Source organism: Diabrotica undecimpunctata, chromosome 2, assembly GCF_040954645.1.
Source record: "Diabrotica undecimpunctata isolate CICGRU chromosome 2, icDiaUnde3, whole genome shotgun sequence".
NCBI lineage: Eukaryota > Metazoa > Arthropoda > Insecta > Coleoptera > Chrysomelidae > Diabrotica > Diabrotica undecimpunctata.
In genome coordinates, this window is record NC_092804.1 from 119,955,005 (window position 1) to 119,973,037 (window position 18,033).

General features: G+C 32.8%; 2 protein-coding genes across 3 annotated transcripts in view; both read left to right on the top strand.

Annotated features, from left to right (window-relative positions):
* The window catches only part of LOC140433885 (deleted in lung and esophageal cancer protein 1-like), a 167,289-nt gene that overhangs the window by 125,115 nt on the left and 24,141 nt on the right, over positions 1-18,033 (top strand). Inside the window, exon 24 of the mRNA XM_072521859.1 lies at positions 7,364-7,484. Coding sequence (XP_072377960.1) covers positions 7,364-7,484 — 121 coding nt within the window. The remainder of the gene's footprint in view (positions 1-7,363; positions 7,485-18,033) is intronic.
* On the top strand, positions 11,878-17,347 carry LOC140434826 (uncharacterized). Of its 2 annotated transcripts, none has more exons than XM_072523389.1 (2): positions 11,878-12,168; positions 12,496-17,347. In XM_072523389.1, exon 2 carries the CDS (start codon positions 12,845-12,847, stop codon positions 16,700-16,702), a length of 3,858 nt encoding a protein of 1,285 aa, XP_072379490.1. In that variant the 5' UTR covers positions 11,878-12,168; positions 12,496-12,844; the 3' UTR covers positions 16,703-17,347. The 2 variants fall into 2 exon arrangements, with proteins under 2 accessions (XP_072379490.1, XP_072379491.1); XM_072523390.1 differs by having other exon boundaries at positions 12,536-17,347.

Sequence of the window (18,033 nt, forward strand, 5' to 3'; positions counted from 1 at the left end):
ATAAGGTTTCTGTTACGTGAGAGTAACAACTTTAGTTTTATTTCAACGCTTAAAGAGTACATATTTATGTGCTTATCTGATGAATATTCGTGATTTTGCTATTGCAAATATTATGAAATATTCAGACATTTATGAATGTATCAAATTCCTGATAATAACAATTTTACTGATAGTGTCTAAACGTTTTCGTGCTTTTGGGATGTTTTTGAAAAAATATTTTTGTGGTGTAAAACATAGACGTGGAAAGCATACGTCTCCAATCATGTTACCCAAAAAATACTGAAAAAGTATACGTGCACATATTTTGTCGTTTCCATCAGTCAGGACACCTTACTGTCGTAAAAAAAAAAGTACAAGAAATACCTAGACGCATTTTTAAATATCTCCATTAAGTAGGTATAGATTGTACAAATATATCTGCAATTTCAAAAGTTCAAGACCTGTTACGTTGGAGAAATTTGCAGAAATATAGCCAAATATTCAAAGAATAGAATTTAGGCTTTTTTGACTCAAAAAAAGACCAATGCAAAAAATTCGTTACTAAAAAACATTTGTCCGAAGAAGACAGAAAAGCAAATAAATTAGAACATAATAAAAATTTGGAACAGTAGGAGGCCCCTATAACAGCTCGCGACTATGACAAATCTTTAGCAAAAAAAAATCGGAGTATCTTACCTTTTAATTTTGATGTCCAAATAGTGCTGACAACACCAAAAAAGTCCGTATACGTTTTTGTATTTATAAGGCTGGCAATGTACTTAAGAAAGTAGGAGAGGTGCGAATGAAATTTCTTCATACGTATACGACTTCGATTCATTTTATCACACAATAAACTAACTGCCGTTCGCATAATGTGCTTTGAATGCGGAGAGCAGGAAAACTCTATTTTTACGACCATGTGCCTGCAACTTTGCATGAACCATCCATCTTTAAAAACAATCGACCATCAGTTCTTTGAGACTGGGCATACTAAATGGAGTCTGGACTGTTGTATTCTAAAATTAAAAATCCATATCCATATATTCTAAAATTAAAAAAGCAAAGTACGTACCAGTTTATATACCTGAGGGATGAATACAAGTTATTGGAGATTTTTGATTAACGTTTCAAACTTTTAACGTAAAAAACATGATGTTCGACGATTGTTTAGTCTCCAAAGCACATTCAGCAAGCTACCTATTTAATTTTAACCAAGTTCCCTGAAGAAGAGGTTGCTATGTCTGTAACATTAAAGGGCAACAGTAGAAAATAGGTATAGATATACCAGTTTGGTGAAGTAAGTTGTAGCTCTACAAAAAGCCAGGCTTGTCCCAAAAAAATGCAGTGTTAAGCAATGCCAATACAAGCCAACTAGCTATAAGCAGGGCTAAATAAAAAGATTTACAGACAATGTTCAAATATTTTCTTCTTCTTTTTCTTCTTCATCTTTATAAGCAATTATGCTTGTTCATTGGCGGATTAATACCTCTATGGAAGGTCGTCACTCCATCTTTTTGCGCAGTAGTCTGATACTTCTTCTACCGGTTGGTGACTTATCTCTTGCTATTTTGACGACACAAGTCTCCTCCATTCTGCTTATGTGGTTATTCCATTCTTTTTTTCTATTTTGTGTCCATTCATTTATACACTGTACGTTACATTTTCTTCTGTCTTCACTTCTCTTTCGATCTTTCAGCGTATTTCCTGTAATTCTTCTTAGTACTCTCATCTCTGCCGCTTCCAGTAGCCTTTGCGTTGTAGCTGTGTCGGGTGTTGTTTCTGAGGCCTATGTTATTATTGGCCTTACACTGGCTTTATAAATTATTGACTTCATCTCAGTGTCAATGTGTCTGTTTCGCCATATAGTGTTATTAAGACATCCTGCCAGTCTATTTGCTTTTTGTACTTGATCTCTCACTTCTTTGTCCAGGTCTCCATAGCTAGACAGTGTAATTCCCAGGTATTTTATTTCCGTTACTTGTTCAATACTGATGCCATCAATTTCTATTTCACATCTGGTTGGTTCTTTGCTGACTACTATTGTTTTAGTTTTCTGAGATAAGATTGTCATATTAAATTCTTTTGCTCTTATGTTAAATCTGTGGACCAGTCTTTGCAGACTATCTTCATCTTGAGCTATCCATATTGCATCGTCTGCGTAAGTATTTTGATTTCTTTGCTTCCCATTCTGTATCCTCTTTCTTTGTTAATGGTTGTGATGATTTGATCCATGATCACATTGAAGAGCATAAGGTTCAATGAATCCGCTTGTCCTATTCGGCTGCCTATTTCTATAGGTTCTGTAAGTTGTCCATCTATTCTAACTTCCATTTTGTTGTTTTGGTAGATGTTATCGATACTTCTCTATTATACAGAAGATGGATTACATCTTTGAGTCTTACTCTGTCAAACGCTTTCTTTAGGTCAATCAGACACAGAAATGCTGGTCTATTATACTCTAGTGATTTCTCAGTAATTTGCTTTATAATGAGTATTGCATCTGTACACAATCTTCCACTACGAAAACCCTGTTGTTCATCTGCTAAACTTATCCTCTGATTTATTAGCACATGTAAAATTTTAGTTGTAAGTTTTAGCGTAGTATTTAACATGTTAATACTTGTACCTTATACAAGTTTTCTGGCTGTTTTTATCTCCTTTTTTGAGTAGTAGAATTAGTTCGCTCGTTCTCCATTCTTTCGGTATTTTATTGTGTTTTATAATTTTATTAATTAATGTTGTTAATTGTTCTTTCAACTTCCTGTACATTTATATTAAGTTCTTCATTTGTGGTAATTTCTGGAGTTTCCGGTTTTAGTGTCGTTTGTTTTTCCTCTGCATAGTGCTTTTTTAGGTAGTTAATCCACGTATCCTTTTTTATGTGTTTTGGTTCTATTAGTACCTTTACCTCCGTTCTTTGACCTCTTATGAAGCGCCATATTACCTTTTGCAATACCTTACAAAAATTTTACCATACCCAAAGTATACCATAACTTTATTCAAGCTTTGAAAAGTAACAAATATATTCAGGACACAGCTGAGGAACGCGATAGTGATACAGCATAAATAATAAGTTATCTTATTTTCCTTTTTTAATATTGTTATTATTATAAAATTGTTTTTTTTTTAATGCCAAAAATATATTTCTTACCATGGAGGAAATACTAGACACTTCGAAGAAAAATTTCTAACAACTCAATATAAATAATACAAGAATAGAAAACAATATAAATGAAATACTTTTAGAACAGCAAATGTTAAAAAAGACAATTATGAGATAATAAATAGTAATATGTTGCATAACAGAAGAAGGGGAGAAAAGTTTGATAATAAAAGGTACTGTTAATTTTGCAGGTCAAAGTAAGTACAGAATATGATATAAACGAGATTATAAGTATTGGATTACCAAATTTGAAGAAAAAAAACAGATCAGTTCTAATCCGGATGAAGGAATTTAATAAGAAGAATGAAATACTAAAAGCAACCAAAAACTAAAAAGAACGACAATTTTCATCAATTCAAAGAAAATACAGGAACAAAGAAAAAAACTGATTGATCAACTCAAGACTGCTAGTGAAAAAGGGTACAAATCAGACTTGAGATACAATAAATTATACATTAATCATCATCATCAGTGGCATTACAGCTCGTTATGAGTCAAAACCTTCTTCATAACAATCTTTCATTCGTCACTGTCTCTGGCAACTCTTCTCCATGCTTTAACTCCGATGGATTTTAGAGCATGCTCTATGATATCTTGATACCTAAGTTTTGGTCTTCCTCTGGCTCGTCTTCCCACTTGTCCTCTTCGGTCGAAAATTTTTCTGATCGTTGCATCTTCATCTCGCCTAATTACATGTCTTATCCATCGAAGGCGTGCTAATTTAAAACATTTTACAACGTCAGGTTCCCCAAAACTTCTGTATAACTCAAAGTTGTAGCGCCTACGCCACAAACCCTGTGCTTGGACTCCTCCATATATTTTCCTTAGAATTTTTCTCTCGAAACGTTTAAGCAATTCTTGGTTGTTCTGTGTAAGTGACCACGTTTCTGACCCGTATGTTAACACTGGCCTTATTAGTGTTGTATATATGGTAACTTTAATTTTTCTGGTTAGTTTTGGGGCCATCTGTTTCCTTAGTCATAATAGCACTTATTGGCAAGCACTATTCTTCTTTTTATTTCTTCGCTGACATTGTTGTCTTTGGTCAGCAGCGAGCCCAGATAGACGAAGGTGTCCACACCTTCCAGTTCCAGATCATCAATTAATAGTCTAGGTATCTGGTTGTCTGATCTAGAACAATACATATACTTGGTTTTCTGTGTGTTTATTTTTAATCCCATTCTCAGTGCAGACGCCCTTAGTGGTCAAAATGCTTCGATCAGAGATTCTATGGACATAGCAATAATGTCTGTCGTCTGCATATCCGACAACTTGTACAGATTTATTAAAGATGGTGCCATTCGTATTAATATGGCACTCTCGAATTACTTTTTCTAGTGCAAGGTTAAATAAGAGACACGACAGTCTATTTCTTTGTCTCAGTCCATTTTTACAATGGAAGAGTCTTGAAAAGTCGTTTTGGATTCTGACTACACTCTCTACGTCTGTGAGTGTAATTTCCTTTAGTTGAACAAGATGAAGCGGCATTTGAAATTCCACCATAGCCTGTAAAGTTTTTGTCTGTTGACTGAATTATACATTAATATAGAAGAATATAATAGCAATGAGAAAGAACATACAAATTGAGAACAATATGGAAGTATCAAATTATAACCAATTATTACCAAAAAGCAAAGGAAAAACCTATAGCGATAAATCTCCAACAAAAAACAAAACGTGAAGAGGGTCAAAAATTTCAATAAACACTAACGGTATACCAAAAAACAAGGATCAACAGTAAGAAGGACGTATGGAGATGGTCATTAGTTTTAAGATAAGATAAAAATTTTTGCATGTCAAATACAACAATTTTATTCATGAAATTTATTTTTTTAACACGAAAAATAACTTTTTAATTTTTGCAAAATCAAAATATCGAATGTGCTCTGTTTTAGACATAGGGAAAAATTTAATATAAGTTAAGTTTAAAATTCGAATAGTGACCAGTACTAATTATATGCCAGAACTCTAAATTAAAGAGTTTATTTTTAGTATTTATCCAAAAATCTCAATTGGTGGTTTCCCTAAAGTGAAGATTTGTACATTTGGTGGTTTCCCTAAACTGAAGATTTGTACATACGTGATTTTGGCATTAAAAAGACGACATTTTAAACTAAACTCGAAAATTTTTCCTTTTAGCCCAGTCTGGTTAAAAAAAAGATCGAAAAATCTTTCACAGATATCTGAAGATTTTGAGACATATGTGGGGGTTACTAGATGACGAAGAGATGAAAGAGTACTCTTACCTTGCGTTTTTTTAAACAATAATTTATGGTCACAATTTGATTTTTTGTCTATAAGTCTTTTCCCTTATATTTTACATAAACAATATTTATATCATTTTTTTATATCAAGAATATGTTTATTTTCCCGTTTTTTAAATTAAAATTGATAAATAATTTACGGAGATATTTGCAAAAAGCAGTTTTGTCTCACTAATTTATAAATTTTATTAATTTTTTTATTAACAAAATAAAATGTAATTAATACATTTGAACATCGAGGAATTACCGTCGTTTAAATTTGTGCGAAATTTCCCCCCGATCGGTAAAATAGTTTAAAAGTTATTTAATTTATTTATCCCTAAGGCTAAAATTTTAAACTATTGAACTTGCTCTATTAATGATGCTAGACACATTTAGCAAATTTCATAGGATTCTTTAAAACTTAAACTATCTCAGAAGTTAAATGCATATTGTGTTTTCATCGAAATTATTTACAAAATAAACGTTTGAAAAAGGGGTATGTTTTTTATCTATAAACAATTGTAATATCTTCTATAGCTTTTAAGCTACAGACTTGTATGTACAACCATTGAATAGCTGGTAAAAAAAACTCACATTAAACAAAACCGTCTATGACCAATAGAAACGAAGTTAGGGACTATTTTTTTAAAAATCATATCTCCATAGTTTATAAATATTAAGAAGTAAAATTTGCACAAATTTTGAATGAAAATCTAAACTTTATATTAAAACTTATGGCTATAAAATTTATTCAATTTTGCGAAACTTATAGTCCTTCGAAACGAAGGTACTTTCGAAAGATCGACATGTAAATTCGAAAAATGTAAATTTTTCCTACGTGTTTTAATTTGAAGTACCAATCTCGAAAAAAAAACGGAGCTGAAACAGTTATCCCCTCTACTTTCCCATGTCAATCTTTCGAAAGTACCTTCGTTTCGAAGGGCTGTAAGTTTCGAAAAATTAATGAATTTTATAGCTATAAGTTTCAATGTAAAGTTTAGATTTTCAATCAAAATTTGTACAAATTTTACTTCTTAATGTTTATAAACAATGGAGATATGATTTTTTAGAAAATAGTTCCTAATTTCGTTCCTATTGGTCATAGAAGGTTGTTTTTAAATGTGAGTTTTTTTACCAGCTATCCAATGGTTGTACGTACAAGTCTGTAGCTTTAAAAATAATGAAGTTATTACAATTGTTTATAAGTAAAAAAACATAACCCCTTTTTCAAACGTTTATTTTGTAAATAATTTCGATGAAAACGCAATATGCATTTAACTTCTGAGATAGTTTAAGTCTTAAAGAATCCTATGAAATTTGCTAAATATGTCTAACACTATTAATAAAGTCAGTTCAATAGTTTAAATATTTAACCTCAGGGATAAATAAATCAAATAACTTTTAAACTATTTGACCGATCGGGGGGAAATTTCACACACATTTAAAAGACGGTAATTCCTCGATGTTTAAATATATTAATAACATTTTATTTTGTTAATAAAAAAATTAATAAAATTTATAAATTAGCACAAAAAAACTGCTTTTTTACAAATATCTTCGTAAATTATTTATCAATTTTAATTTAAAAAACGGGAAAATTAAGATATTCTTGATATAAAAAAATGATTTAAATATTGTTTATATAAAATATAAGGGAAAAAACTTATAGACAAAAAATCAAATTGTGACCTTAAATTATTGTTTAAAAAAAACGTAAGGTAAAAATAAGAGTACTTTTTTATCTATTCGTCATCTAGTACCTAACCCCCACCTATGTCTTAAAAGCTTCAGATATCTGCGGAAAATTTTGTCGTGAAATCGATAATGTTTGCATAACCTGACTGGCCTATTTAAAAAGTGTCAATATTTATGATAATTAAGGACAAATGCATTGTGTTTAAGGCTATGGAAAGTACAACCCGTTTTACTATATGTTGACGCATTTTCTTCCTCTAATTACCTTTATTGTTTGTAGTTTCCAATGGAAATAAGTATTCACTATCCAAACATATCAGTAACACCCACTTTTGTGGACTATTCAAATGTTCTACTTAACCAAGCCAATAAAAACTTGATAACTGTTTTTAATCACACAGGTAAGTAACGACACCAAATTACGGAAACTCCTAAAAAGTCTAATGTACAGTTGCACCAACAAATAAACGATTGATTTTTTTATTTGGATTGCCCGTTTATTTTAGAATATGTTGCACCAACCATTACTCGATTGGAACCATCGAGTTAGAATCTATGGAGAGGGCATCACGTCACTAAAAACGACCTCACTTCGGCCATATTGTTTTGACACTTTTGACAGATCGTATATAATTATTTACGTTTGTTGTTTTTCGAATATTTTTAGTTTTATAATACTTTTATAGAAACTGTAACAATATATTGTGATAATGCATAATAATGGTTTCTTGTTCTCAACGTAGTTGCAGTGGCAGAAGCAATGTTAATAAAAATCTTCAGGAATAACGTTCTACAGGTTAGTATACAAATATGTAAACAAAGTAATGGCCCGTACTTCAGAGAATAAATTAATAGTATTTGACTGTATTAATTTATCTTTATGTATAATATATCGTGTTTTTTGTGTTTACCGCGGGATAAATAAATCATAGTTTATTAAAAATGTATTGCACTTTGTAGATTATGATTAAATCTTCTGAATAACTACTCATATTTTTATAGTAGTTTTAATATTATTGAGTCCGGCCATGATCCCACCGCCATATTGGTTTCACAGTTAGCCACGCCTACCTACGCCGTTTTTAATACACACGTTAATATGCTCATAGCTTCTAACTCGATGATTGGAACCGACTGTTTTTGATCTGTCAAAAGTAACCAACCGATTTTCTATGGTTATTTAAAAAATCGACTGTTTTTAACCTCACTTTTACACTGTTTATATTATTAAAGTGTTTTTAGCAAAGATTTTGTTTAAAGTATTATAGATTATAATTTAAAAAAAATGGATTTATCATCATCGTCGTCGTCGAGTTCTTCTTCTGACGATTTGGAAGATATATATCTTTTTGACAGATCACATTCCGATTCGAATGAAATAATCAAAATAATCTGTACTCGTGCAATGTTGCCACGTATAAATTGTCGGTTTGTAAACCAATAGTTTTTTAGAATTGTGCAACTCGTTTGAAAAATAACCATTGATCGTTGATTTAAATCGTCGAATTGACGGTTAGCAAATCAGTTGATTTACAGTCTGTTGGTGCAACTGGGCATAAGGATAATAAATTTGTCTTCAAATTTTAAATCATAGACAGCTTAAAATGATATAAACATATTCATTACATTTGTACAGTCTTGTTTCTACACTCAAATGCGAAATATCTATCGTGCTTTCAGTACACTGTTCCACAGTTACTCATTTATACCAATTAATGTAAAAACTTTTATACTGGAGACAGGCTTTTTTATTGGAGACATGGTTTATTGTATAAACCATGACAGGTATAATAACCATAATATAAATAATGATAATCAAGTCAATGCTAGTTCAATATATACAATATCCTCTAATAAAAATAAACGTGATTTTAAAAATAAATAGTGATTAACTAATTCAGGTCCATATTAAGTAGTATTTTTAGAACATACCGACCAAAACTTCACCGTGTCTGCATTTACAAGTAACGAAATATTTAAAATACAAAAAAGTGTACAGAAGCTATTCTAGACGACCTAAGCAATACTCTTTGATTTTAATAGCAGGGAACAAGCAAGCAAGCAATTTAATTAAACCCAGCCTGTGACACCTGTTTACTCCTTAGAATTACGTTCGGGTGTAACAATTCATTGGAGGGAGGTGTAATAATTCGTGTAATAAACAGGAATCACTCCATCGCGCTCCAATGCTCCAGACCATCTCTTTCCCCCCTATAACACTCTGATGCGCGATAGGGGCACAACTATCAGCCAAATGAGTAGATAGACTATGTATATCTGAGCGCAACCCCTAAATCGCATCCCCTAAAATCGCAACCCCCGGTCGTAAGTTCCAAACGGCTTAACGTAGGATGACGTACGAGGGCTCGTTGGAAAGGGGATGAAAAATGGGGTTGAACGCAGTATGTGCCGTGCGCATCGGAGCATGCCAAAAGGTCATTACGTCATATCTTTGTTTCTATTGGTCCGATCGGGGCGTACGAGGGCTCGTTGGAACGGGGAGGAGACGGGGACACAAAAAACAAAGATGGCGACGTTGCCAAATGGGCGCTAAAACGTATCTTCGTTGCTATTGGCCTGATTTTGACGCATGAGGTGTCAAATGAAAGCGTAGGTGACACACACACACAGAAGCCATGTCAACGATCAGTATGAACATTATTCTTCTTCTTCTTGTCCATACAGTGCCTAATAGAACGTGACATTCGAGACAGGACGTGACATTTGACGTAGAACGTGAAATGCCACGTGACATTCGACGCAGGACGTGACATTCGACGTAGAACGTGACAGTTATGTGACATTCAACGCAGGACGTTGCTTAACATACATACAGAGTAATGGAATTTAAATAAAAACAACATCAGCATAAACGGAGCATTTTTATTCGTATATAGTTACAATTTTGTTTAACAAAGTTCTTAATTGTTTTAATAGCCCGTCGTTGGGGCAGGGTATCCCAAAAAGTTCCCAGCTAAACGTTCCTGCTGCTACAACTTTACGAGTGTATTCGCTGTACTTATAATAGGTGTTGTTCTGAAAAAAGTAAATAAACCCATCAGTATAGCGGAATGCTGATGTTATTGTATCTGGTAGTCCGGGTAAGAGATAATTCATGGGTCCACGGTTTAAGACATCTCCAGCTTCATTAAATTCAATATAAGAATCATCATTGTATAATAAATACGTTTGACCGCTGTTTGTTTGAAATAATGCATTTATTTTGGTTCTCGCAGGTATAGAAGGAAACATAAAACGTTTTTGAAGTTTTAAATTGGGGAAAGATGCAGCGTAATACTGATTATTGCGTATAGTTACTAAGTGTCCCTCGGAATTCTGAAAAACATGTGAAACGTGCGTAGACCTCAACTCTTTAGGGAGATAATCGGTAATTAATTCGGGATGTTTTGGAAGGCGCATTTCATTTAAATCAAACTTCCATATATACGGACCATATCCAACGTACATTCTATAATTTGGAAACTGAGGAGAAGTAGCTAGAAACATGAAATCTGGATACGGAATTAGACATAATATGTTTTGTATTGCAGGTGTGGTCGTTGTTGTTGTTGGCAAAGAGGTCCTGTGTTTGATGGTAGATGTTTTCGACATATGGTTCTTGTTGTGCGAAAGTGGTGTTTGTGCTAGCGTAACTGGTGTTGTTGTTGGTATGTAAGAGGGTGTTGTTTTTGGTCCATATAGATTACTCATTGCCTTTTTATCATCATCACCAAAAGGTGGTACATCTTGTTGATACCAAGGATACATAATAGACGAATCAATAGTACTGTGTGCTAGTCCGAGAGAATGACCAATTTCATGCATTAGGACAGCCAAAAAATTGACTTCACCATTGGGAGCGCTGCCATTTCCTACATACCATCGTTCACTAACATCAAGATGAATTTCGGTACACTCTCCGTGTGCGCTTGGAAAGTATGCGTGAGCCAATACTTTTCCAGGACCATCGAAATTAAATGAACATTTAGAGGTTCCTTGACAACTTGCTCGAAAATTATGAGTATCTGGTACCACAGTTATAGTAATATCAGGCCTCGGAGAAGGTATTATTACTTGTTTAAACTTTAAATTAGATATTGTCTCCCATCTAGCGAAAGCTTCTGCAGCAAGATTTATATAATCGGGATTACTAATAGCCTGAGGGAAATACCAGCGTAAAGTCGTTTTATTCCACTTCGAACGAATGGCATAGTTATTGTCACCAACAGAACATCGAGGCTTATTCATCATCATATTTATAGTATCATTATTTAATGTTCCAGTCACAGGGAGATTGTATTTTTCCTGAAAGGCAACTAGAACCATATCTATACTAGAAAGAGCATTATTTGATGTATTTAGATATCCGAAACGTTTAAGAAAAGAACTAGCATACTCCAGAGTGCTATTCTGTGCACACACAGACACAGAGAGCAACAATAAGACATGTAAACAGACCAGCATCTTGATTTATACTAATTTCCAAAAATTGGTACTATAGTTATTTATACAAAATTCACAAAAACAGAATTATATACTGAAATATTTAAAATATAATAATAATATGTTAAAATAGTGCATTTGTTAGCAAACAGGATGAAGCCTCGTGATAACGCGGTACCGCATAATTCAAAACACGTAAACAAGTGTGATAACAAATTTTATTTTAATCATTGGAAAAACAAGTACACCGGAAAGAAAACCGCAGTTGCTACATTTTGTAAAATATATGATGATAACAGCAACCACATTAACAAAATTCTAAATTGATAACAACGATTCGCTTACCGCAATATCTATTTATTGTATACCATAAAAATTAGTTGAAGAAATAAAAATAAATATATAAATATGAGCATTTCTAGAACACAAGGTGTTGCTTATCAATGAAACGAATCAGTTGATGGTACCGTAGGCGCATTAGGTTGGCGCAACTTGGGCTCGCGTGGGGCGATATGCTGCTCTGTTCTTTAAAAGACCGAGGAGCGCATACGGTGTCACAGTTCGCATCGCAAACATACAACAACAACAACAAGTTCGCAGTAGTCAATACGGTGTGCAGTGACTTACATATATCTGATAAAGGTAAGCGGTTTTTGTCTTTTGTATATTTCTATGTATTTATTATGTCCTTTTTATCATTGTATTTTATGAGAATTGTACATCTCTCTGGTCGTTTTTCATGCAGTATTTTATGAAAAATGTATACTGTTTTTTGTATTTATTATGTCCTTTTTATCTATTTGGGTGTTGAAAAAAATTTCACGTCTGCTATTTTTTATAAGAAGTATTCTCCGCTGTTCGTATTTCGATTTCTTGTAGTATATGGTTCTTCTCTATTGCCGAGTATGTAATGCATCTCTCCATTCACGTTAAGCGGAAAAACTATAGTTTGTTCTATTGTTGTTGTAGATGGATCTATCAAAACTAAATAATTCATCCTTGGTTGCAGAACGTAAGCCAATAAAAAAACTTAAAGATCTGCAAATTGGAGAAAAATTTACCATTCACAGTGCAAAGGTGGTAACAACACAATTTGGGGATACAGTTCTGCTGGATTTGGGCGCTGAAGTTGTTTTCTTACCACAGCGGGTAACCAAAGCCTACCAAGCAGCAATAACGGACCTCAACAGCGGAAACTATTCGCTGATATACGAAGGGGAAGTTGATATTGGAAAAAGCAGACTCCTAGCATCCTTTAAGATAGTTGAATAAGGTAAGTGATTTTTTCTTCTTATTTTGTGTGTGAGTAGCCATAGCCATGCATATAAAACAAGTGATTAAACAGTCTGATGATTTGATGCACATTATTAAAAAGCTTAGTAAAATAATTTTCGATAAATTCACTGAAAGAGATCGTAAAGTTTGGACAAGACGGTTAAATAGTCAAATTTTTAGATGTAGTAAAGTAATTAAAAACAATAGACTATCCGTAGGAACAGTTAGAAAATTGCAAACTTACATAGGACATTTTAAGCATTTTAGGCAAATTATTTTAAATTTCAATAATAAGTACGTTGGGTTGGGGCTTAATTCAAAATTACACAATAGAGTTAAATGGGAAAATGTTATTTCGTGTTTTGCTAGTCGAATTAAAACTGGAGTTATAGTTAATTTAGTGCATAAGGACTTAACACAGTTCCTAAATGATTGTTATATTATTTTTAGCAGAAAAATTAAAATTATTTTAAAAACAAATAGAATTCTTAAAGTCAATACTACATTTTGCGGCGAATTCATTAAAAAATCAAGTGATACCGAAAGTTTAGATTTAAAATATTTTAACACTAAAAATGCTATTATAGACACATCGACCGATTTACATCTTTGGTTTAGTGAAAATGTTAAGGATAAAATTTTTACAAAGCTGTCTGAATTTGCAGAAAAAGATTCGGGTGCTGCTCTGTCTAAAGTAATTTCATTAGAAGTTAATATTAATAAAGTAGAAATAGGAAACGGTTCATCGTTCATTGACTTGCCAATAGAGATTCAGAAAAAACGAGCGTGCATTAATGTGCATAACGTTGATCAGGCTTGTTTTTATTGGTCAATAGTTAGCGCTTTGTGTCCTGTTACTAAGGATCCACAGAGAGTTTCGAAATATCCACATTATTCTACTGTTTTGCAAACAGACAAATTAGAAAGCCCAATGCCATTAAGTCAAATTTCAAAATTTGAAAAATCAAACGCCATATCTGTCAATGTGTTTGCATTAGAATTAAACGTAGTGAAGGACAAACAATTTTATGAAGTAGTACCTGCCAGACTGACACCGCAAAAGATGGAAAAGCATGTTAATTTGCTCCTAATACAGGATAAATATTTCCCAAAGTTAAACGATTACGATGCTCCTCCAGAAGATGATGATGATCAGACTGAAATACGCCTTCATTATTGTTGGATTAAAGATTTAGGAAAATTAGTAAGATCACAATTGAACAAAAACACACGTAAAAAATATATTTGCGATCGTTGTTTAAACTATTTTCACAGCGAAAACAAACTAGCAGAGCACGAAGAAATGTGTTCAGATGTGAATAAATGCAAAATGACTGTTCCCAAATATGACCATGTGGCTTTTCGCAATTTTACATACAAACAAACAACTCCGTTTATAGTTTATGCTGATTTTGAATGCCAATTACATAATTTTACAGATTCAAATGTCTCATTGAGTAAAACAGCAAAATATCAGAAACATGTACCTTTTAGTGCAGGTTATTATTTGAAATGTGCTTACGATGATAGTTTATCTTATTTTAATAGCTATAGAGGTGAAAATTGCATGGAGTGGTTCGCAAAAGAAATGGCCGAAATTTCCAAATTTGTAAATTCCAAAATAAAGACAATTGTACCTATGGTCGAAAAGCCCAACACAAATATGGCAACTGTTTGCCATATTTGCGAAAAACGCTTTTTGGCTACAGATACAATTGTTGTAGATCACGATCATTTTACGGGACAAGTACGGGGATTTGCGCACCAAGCATGTAATTTGAACTTTAAAAAATTGTTTGTCGTCCCAATCGTATTTCATAATTTTAGTGGCTACGACTCGCATTTTATGATTATAGATCTTTGCAAGCATGGGCACTTGAGCTTACTTCCCATTAATAAAGAAAAATATATTTCATTTACATTACAATCTGACGAACATCAAATTAAATTACGATTTATTGATTCACTTAGATTTATGGGAGCTTCACTCGATGAATTGGCATCTCTTTTAGATATATCAGAAAAGAAGATTTTAAAACGAGAATTTAGTCAATTAGATAATGATACATTTAATTTGTTAACTTGTAAAGGAGTATTTTGTTACGATTATATTGATAGTTTGGAAAAATTGGATGAAACTTCTTTACCCTCAATTAACCATTTTTATAGTAAGTTAAATAATGAATACATTAGTGAAGAGAAGTATGCTCATGCCCAAAATGTTTGGCAGAAATTTAATTGTAAAAATTTGGGGGAATACAGCGATTTGTATTTAAAAACAGATATTCTGCTGTTGGCTGATGTGTTTGAGCAGTTTCGACAAAAATGTCGAGACACATATAAATTAGATCCAGCATGGTATTATACTATGCCAGGATACACTTGGGATTGTATGTTGAGATACACACAATGTAAATTAGAATTGCTAAAAGATGTGGATATGATCTTGTTTATGGAAAAAGCCATAAGAGGTGGGATATCTGTTTGTAGCAACAGATATTCGGAGGCCAACAACAAATACATTTCGTCGTATGATCCCACACGGCCCTCTAAGTACATCCTCTATTTAGATGTAAACAATCTGTATGGCTGGGCCATGAGTGAAGCTTTACCAATAGGAGGATTCAAGTGGATCGAAGACGTAACCAAATTTGGTGTTGGTAATCTTCCCGAAGGCCATATAGATATTATGTCAATACAGGATGATGCAAAGGAGGGCTATTTTTTCCAAGTTGACTTGGAGTATCCACGCGAATTACACGACAAACATAAAGATTTTCCATTTGCTGCCGAACACCGCATTCCGCCCGGTTCAAAATTGCCAAAGTTAATACCAACTTTATATCACAAAACCAAATATATTATGCATTATAGAAATCTTAAACAGGCATTAGCCAACGGGTTAATTTTAACAAAAATACATAAAGTTTTGAAATTTAATCAATCTGCGTGGCTGCGACCGTATATCGAGTTAAATACAAATTTACGGGCGGCAGCCACCAACAGTTTTGAGAAAAATTTGTTCAAATTAATGAATAATGCTGTGTTCGGCAAGACCATGGAGAATCAAAGACGTCATCGTATTGTAAAATTATGTAAAAAGTGGCATGGAAGGTACGGAGCCAAAAATTTGATTGCGAGTAGTCGATTTCACAGTCGTACGATCTTTAGCGAAAATTTGGTAGCTATCGAACTTAAGAAATCAGAAGTATGTTTTAATAAACCCCTGTATATAGGCGCAGCAATCCTCGATATATCCAAATTATGTATGTATGATTTTCACTACAACTTTATGCTTCCAACGATGGGAGAGAAAAACTGTTCATTGCTGTACATGGATACAGATAGCTTTATTTATGAATTGCAATGTTCAGATGCATATAGAGAGGTTTTAAAGGCGCATCCAAGTAAATTCGATACCTCAGACTATGCCGAAAACAACCCATACGAAATAGAAAGGTTAAATAAAAAAATCCCCGGATTAATGAAGGACGAGGCAAATGGGAAAATAATTACACATTTTATTGGATTACGATCAAAAATGTACACATTTAAACTGCAAATAACTGACGAGGAGAGGGAAAAAGAGAGACAGCGTCTAGAAAGAAAACAACTAAACAAAGAGAGAATTGAATGTGACATAGGAAATTTGGGAATAACGAAAAAAGCAAAAGGAGTGAAATATAACATCGTTCGAAATAAAATTACGTACGAAGACTATGAAAAATGTCTTAAAGAATTTAAACTTCAAACCGCGAGCCAAAGATGTATTCGGTCATACCAACACTCAGTATTCAGCATCGAGCAATCCAAAACGGCTCTAAGTCCTTATGACGATAAGAGGTACTTAATACCAAAATCATTTAATACGCTTCCGTGGGGACATTATCTTGTTGAATAACATGTATTTGTTGTTGCAGAAAAAAAAAAAAACAGCAGGATGGTACCAACACTACGCACACAATCTATAAAAACTATTTGTGAAAATATTTTGGACATAACTGACTTTGTTGAAATATCTCCTCTACCGTGGAGTCTTACTTTAGAAATTTGTAATAATTATAGTATTTATCGCTTTCGAAAATTATATGAATCTGATTATTTGCATCTAATACAAATATGCGATCAAATGAATTTTGAACAAAGAAAACATGAAAGTGAAGCAGAAAGAATTCATCTTTGTGGATCACATTATAAAGAAAGAGAATTTAATATGTATTGTGTCCGTTATTCTGCATTTGTAGCAGATGATATTGCTTTAAACTTTTGTTTTGGTTGTTATGAACGTTTCCGAAACGTACTGAAATTAAAAAATAAATGCTATGGCTATGAACAGGTTGTTAGTTGGGATGAACATCATGAATATGCCATAAAATATTTGTATGATGTAGCAGATAATTGGTGTCAAAATTCATTTGATCATGTCTTGTTTGATACTACCTGGACCGTTCAATGTACATGCTCTTTGCATAAATAATTATCTTCTTTTAGTATATGGCTACTCATAAGATCAAAAAAAAAAAAGAAAAGATCACTTATCACAAAGTTTTTGTAAATTGTAGTTTTTGTAAATATAAAAAATAGTATTAATTTTATAATGTAAGTTTTAATAATAATAAATTTGTGTAATCTTACATTTTTTGGTTTTATTTATGTTAGATTACAAATAAAAGACAACATATTTATATTAATATTATTTATTCAGTTAAATCATTTACAACTTTAATTTTATAATAATATACAAATTCCTTTAAAGCTAAACTTAACAAAGTGTTTGGACAAATATTGCAATATGCTGCGAAGGCTTCAACTGGTCCATGTAAAGAGTCTATAGCACCAAAATTGTTCTTGATGAAAGTTGAAATGTTTATATAGTATTCGTGAAATTGTAAACTCTTTAACAGCACCACTCTATGCGACATCATGCTCTGGTCCGCTTCTATAATTTGGTTGACGTCATCTTCCCACAAATAAAATGCGACCCCAAATTTCTCGATTGTCAGCAACTTTACATTTTCCATCACCAATTGTCTTAGTTTGCAAAAATCACCACACATAAATTCGATGGGATCATACTCATCCGCATAAGTCGGTAGATCTGCTTGGAAAAAATCACTCATTTTTTTTTTAAACCACTCAATTATGGCTTCCCACTCGAATGTGCTTAAACTGATTCTGTTAAAATTACCATGTTTACACAGAATGATGGATGGTGAAAAATCTCGAGCTGGA

Bases quoted from the DNA above. Each gene is read 5' to 3' on its own strand.
- LOC140434826 (XM_072523389.1), top strand. From the start codon at position 12,845: ATGCATATAAAACAAGTGATTAAACAGTCTGATGATTTGATGCACATT.